This window comes from Lampris incognitus, chromosome 13 (assembly GCF_029633865.1).
Source record: "Lampris incognitus isolate fLamInc1 chromosome 13, fLamInc1.hap2, whole genome shotgun sequence".
NCBI classification, from domain to species: Eukaryota; Metazoa; Chordata; class Actinopteri; order Lampriformes; family Lampridae; genus Lampris; species Lampris incognitus.
In genome coordinates this window covers 42,320,150-42,326,149 of record NC_079223.1, presented here as the reverse complement: position 1 = coordinate 42,326,149, position 6,000 = coordinate 42,320,150, and the positions used below count along the sequence as shown (strand labels likewise).

Below are 6,000 nucleotides of genomic sequence, written 5' to 3'. Positions count from 1 at the left end.
GAGCCATTTCCATTCTCACAAGACCACACCAGAGATGCTGAGAAAGCACTTCTATTCTAAGATCAACTAAGATATTGACAAAGCAAACATATGCCCACCAATAAGAGAAAAATGAAGCCTCTGTAATAAAATGAAATGAAGCGTGGGTTCTGTTTGGGTTTTGTAGGGGACGGGAAGGAGACTAACTTTTTACTTTTCTGGTTCACGGGCCATGGCAGCTGGTATACCGAAAAACTCAACAGTCACTATCACATTTTACAAGCAAGTAACCTCCAAAAGATAACTGTTGCTTGATAGAATAAACAAGTATCCTGGCCAAAGTCAGGATTAAACAACCGTTTGACTGATGTAGTGTTTTTCCCCAGCTCAGTCGGCATGCCAGGTGGTCAGAAAAACAGTTAGAGAAACTGTGATGATTCATATTAGTCAAGAATATATGATGTCAAAACAGAGGAAGAACATACCTTAGACTGCCACTGTAGAATTGAAAATGTTTTACTGTTCATTCGATTGGTTTCTTCAGTTATGGTGTCTAAATGTGGGGAATCTGGCTTATATGGAGAACCCACTCCCCTTGGTGAATGAGGACGTAGGTGAGGTCCACAATCTATGACCCAGCCACAACAACTCTGACCTGGTGGTTCTCTAAGTCGACCCATTCACAAGCTAAAGGAGGGGCACGACCAGGGAAGTGATAACACATTTTTTTAAAAAGCACCTTTTGAGGCATCCGGGTAGCGTAGCGGTCTATTCCATTGCCTAGCAACATGGGGATCGCCAGTTCGAATCCCCATGTTATCTCTGGCTTGGTCGGGCGTCACTAAAGACACAACTGGCCATGTCTGCGGGTGGGAAGCTGGATGTGGGTATGTGTCCTGGTCATGGCACTAGCGCCTCCTCTGGTCGGTTGGGGCGCCTGTTCGGGGGAACTGGGGGGATAGTGTGATCCTCCCACATACTACGTCCCTCTGGTGAAACTCCTCATTGTCAGGTGAAAAGATACAGCTGGTGACTCCGCATGTATTGGAGGAGGCCATGTGATAGTCTGCAACCCTCCCCGGATCGGCAGAGGGGGTGGAGCAGTGACTGGAACAGCTCGGAAGAGTAGGGTAATTGGCCGGATACAATTGGGGGAAAATAAAAGGGGGAAACCTTGGGGGGAAAATAAAAGGGGGAACCCCCCCCAAAAAAAAGCACCTTTTGAATGGATGTCCTCACCTGCACCCTCAGTAACCAAGGGGAGTGGCTTCTCCACGAAATATAAGCAAGGTTCCTTGAATTACGTCTGAACTGAAGAACCAATCAGATGAATGGCGAAACATTTTCAAATCTACAGCAACAGTGTAGTGTATGTTCTTTCTCCATTTTGAAAAAACTTATGAAAGTTACCTATGCATGTTCGACTACCAAATCAAGTTAACACCGGAAAAAAAAAAATATCGGTCACATCAGAACTCCCGCACTGAGACAAAATGTGTCCCCCTTCTCTGTGCCAGGATTAGACCTGTCAGGTGGAAGCTGACTGGATACGGGACACCAGGGTGAAACAGAAGTACCATGTGGGTGTACCTGAGGGACAGTGGACTGGTCGGTGTCTCTGCCAGAAGAAGGCATGGCCAGAGCTGTCAGCTCTCTCATGGTCATCTTCAGCAGACCGCAGCTGGAGGACTTTGGCTCAGAGGACAGCAGGGCCTAGAGGGGGCAAAACAGTCGACAAACCGGTCAATACAGAGACATCTACTATGGAACGAAAGTAAGGGCGTAGAAAAATACAGAAACGCTGAAAGAGACAATCATTAACACAAAAGATTTGCTCTCAAAACTGCAGTATTACATCACTAAATGTCGTTTAATATTGCAACTAATTCTGGATATAAGCGCCTCATATTTTCCCTCTTTCTGAAACAAGGTCTGCTTGTTACGGAGAGCTTGCTCTGTGTGTACATCCTGTATAAACAAAGGTTAGAAATGAGCTAAATTAAACATCAACATGATGTTATTCTATTCTGCACGGTGTTGAGGCCAAACCATTACATAAAACATTCTACGACACACCCACAGCTTAGCTAAATGACATCATCAGTACGCGCCACAGCACAGAGGGGCGGCGTGGCGGTGAGCAGCAGTGGAAGCGAAGAGTTCTTCTACTGGAGGAGCTGATGGGATCCAGCTGTGTGTCTGGCCTGAGTTTTGGTTAGAGACTTAGGCCTTGGAGGGATGTTGAGATAGGGAGGAGAGGAGGAGAACCTCTTGTGGGGGAGCAGGGGGTAGGGTGGAGGTAAAGAGGAGAGGAAAGAGAGAAGAGAAGGAGGGCCCGTCTGGATCCTGTGAAGTCTGTTCCAGGCTAACCCAGACCAGCAGGAGGCCAGCGCTGGAGCCGGGCTTCCCGGATCTGTCGCCATCTCTCTCCAAAGGAATGCAGGTCTAACCTCTGCCAAGGTGTCTACTAAAGCACTCTCCCAGACTTCCTCCGCTGTCTTTGTTCCCACTCTCATCTTATCTGCCTCTGCATTCTCATTCTCCCCTCATCCTCACCTAATCCTCCCCCCCCCCCCCCTTCCCTGTCCTAGACCATTCCAGAGTTGTGACATCTGATTTTATATATAAAAAGGCAGTTTTTGCCATGCAATATGAATGGACAAAGAGGCATTAGATAATGCTGGTAAGGGCTGTTACTAGCCATTGTTTAGAGAGATTTGGTTGGTAGGCTGTTTGGATGTTACATTGAAAACGGCTTTTTACGGGGCATCCGGGTGGCGTGGCAGTCTACTCCGTTGCCTACCAACACGGGGATCGCCGGTTTGAAGCCCGTGTTACCTTCGGCTTGGCCAGGCATCCTTACAGACACAACTGGCCGTGTCTGTGGGTGGGAAGCCGGATGTGGGTATGTGTCCTGGTTGCTGCACTAGCGCCTCCTCTGGTCGGTTGGGGCGTCCGTTCGGGGGAGAGGGGGAACTGGGGGGAATAGCGTGATCCTCCCACATGCTACATCCCCCGGGTGAAACTCCTCGCTGTCAGGTGAAAAGAAGCGGCTGGCGACTCCACATGTATCGGAGGAGGCATGTGGTAGTTTGCAGCCCTCCCCGGGTCGGCAGACAGGGTGGATCAGTGACTGGGATGGCTCAGTAGAGTGGGGTGATTGGCCGGATACAACTGGGGAGAAAACGGGGGGGGGGGGGCCCCAAAAAAAGAAAATCACTTTTTACTTTGTCAAGTCATTTCCCCAGTTATATTGTGCACCTATTCAACAACTTCTGCCAACAGAAAAATAAGATACAAAATAATCCCTTTTTCGTTTATTTTCCCCTCAAAATCAAAACACTTTAACTTTCTCTAAAACAGCCAAGTTTTTGCGATTGCGTCATCAAGTCCAAGTGGGCAGACGACTAACATTCCAACCAAAAATATCATAAAATGTTTTGTATTATCCAAAGTCCTGAAGGATCAAATCACATCCCTCCCTACATTTTGTCCCAGCCTGAGATCCTGTTTTACTTGGAAATATATCACACTGGGGAAGCAAGAAATGCTCTGAATGCCATTTCACGTTGTCTTTAAATGATGCCGATGATTTACTGCCGTGCTTAATACCCAGTCACATGATGGTCTTACCCATAATTCACAGGAAAGCACCCACTGAGGTATTACTGCTGTGATAAAAGATGTAATCTATGGCACCCAGCACCGCTGGTCTACTGCTGTTATTAGAGGAAGATGGAGGGCCCCATGCTGAGTTGGTTACTTCCTGGTTGGATACCTGCATGACGCAGTCAAGTGCAACGGTTTGACTGTTCAATCAAGACACCATATTGAGGTGATTGGATGAGGGAGTCAATGAAAGGACAGTGAATGTGTGCACGCATCCGCATGGTGTGTGTGTGTGTTTGTGTTTCAGTGTGACAGACTGAGAGATGGATTAAGGGACTCAGTGTTCTTCCAGCATGAGTGCTCACATGGCACGCCAAGAACTGCTGATTGCACTGCTTTTAAAAGTAAACACACACACACACACACACACAGTCCCCATGCATGGGAAGACTTTTGGCCATTCGTTCCCTTATATTAACCCTCACCATTGGCAAGTCTTTCAATGGTGTAGGCATATCTTACCATTTGCAGCCATAATACTGAGCAGTCTCTGAAAGATCATCAGTGACATCACTGGCAGACAATCTGTGAATGGGAAAATTTACTTTCTGGTTTGCCAATAGGCCACATTGTATAAAAAAATGCAAATAACAATGCTACAACCCTAAATCCATAAAAGCTGGGACAGTGTGGAAAATGCTAATAAAAGCAAAAAGGAGTGATTTGTAAATTCTCTTCCCCCTGTACTATATTGACAACACTACAACACATCATTTGGGAGCCTGGTCTGCAGCGTCTTTGTGGGCCTAAGGACCACGGGCCTGACCGGAGCTGCGCCCAAAGGGGAAACACCGAGGGCAGTCTGACAGGACGCGGAAGCAGGGCAGGCTAAGCTAACTGCTAGCCCATGCAAGACCGGCAGTCCCGACAGTCATCCTGGCTGCCTGGCGTTCTCCTGGACAGTGGAATTATTTTGTTTAGTTTGGATATGTGTGTTAGTTTGGATGTGTTCTTGTAGTTCTTGTAGTTTTTGGATGTGTTCTTGTACTTTTTGGATGTGTTCTTGTAGTTCTTGTAGTTTTTGGATGTGTTCTTGTAGTTCCTGTATTTTTTGGATGTATGTTCTTGTAGTTTTTGGATATGTGTTTTTGTCTTTGCGTTGCACTGTTGTGGGCTGGGGGAAACGATGTTTCGTTCCATTTCGTGTGCGCAAGTGCTTGAAATGAAACGACAAAGTGTTTCTGATTCTGATTATCTGGTGTTTTATCTTATGAATCAAAAAAAATTTTTTTAAACATACACTCGTTTCAAATCCGATCCTCTGATAACTGCAACACGCTCCAAAAAAAGCTGGGACAGTCGAGTGTTTACCGCTGTGTAAAATCACCATTTCTTTTGTTTGGGCACTGAAGACACTAGTTGGTTAAGTTTAGCAAGTGGACCCCCCCCCCCAATCCATCCATATGAAGGTCTTCAGCTGTGCAATTGTACGGGGGCTTAGTTGCCTCATAATGTGCCACACATTCTCAATCGGAAACAGTTAATGACTGCAGGCGGGCCAATCTAGCACCCACACTCTCTGCATACACAGCCATGCACTTGTAATCCGGGCAGTATGTGGTTTGGCATTGTCCTGCTGGAAAATGCAGGGACGTCACTGGAAAAGAAGCCATCTGGATGGCAGCATATGTCCCTCCAAAATCTGTACATATCTCTCTGCATTAACAGTGCTCTCACAGATGTGCAAGTTACCCATGCCATGGGCCCTGTCACACCTCCATACCATGACAGACCCTGGCTTTTGGACCAGAGACTGATAACAGCTTGGATGGTCGTCTTCCTCTCTGGCCCAGAGAATACCCCAGCTGTTTTTTCCAGAAACCATCTGAAATGTTGACTTGTCAGACCACAAAACACAATTCCACTATGCTACTTTCCATGTCAGATGAGATCAAGCCCAGAGAAGTCGGTGGCACTTCTGTACAGTGTTGATGTACTGGTTCTGCTTTGCATAAGTGAAGCCATAACTTGCATCTGTGGATGCAAACAGTCAACCTCTGTCAGTCAACACCAAAGTATTCCCAAGCCCATGTCATGATATCCATTACAGATGCATGCTGGTGTTTATGATGGTGACGTCTGACTGATCGGAGATCATGCACATTCAGAAATGGTTTTCGGGGGCGTCAGGGTAGCGTGGCGGTCTACTCCGTTGCCTACCAACATGGGGATCACCAGTTCGAATCCCTGTGTTACCTACGGCTTGGTCGGGAGTCCCTACAGACACAATTGGCCGTGTCTGCGGGTGGGAAGCCAGATGTGGGCATGTGTCCTGGTTGCTGCACTAGCACCTCCTATGGTAGGTCGGGGCGCCTGTTTGAGGCAAGGGGGAACTTGGGGGGAATAGCGTGA

General features: G+C 47.2%; 1 protein-coding gene across 1 annotated transcript in view; it reads right to left on the bottom strand.

Annotated features, from left to right (window-relative positions):
• thada (THADA armadillo repeat containing) overlaps positions 1 to 6,000 on the bottom strand; it is a 128,570-nt gene that overhangs the window by 87,903 nt on the left and 34,667 nt on the right. The window contains exon 24 of the mRNA XM_056291597.1: positions 1,570 to 1,692. Within this exon, the coding sequence (XP_056147572.1) occupies positions 1,570 to 1,692 (123 nt within the window). The remainder of the gene's footprint in view (positions 1 to 1,569; positions 1,693 to 6,000) is intronic.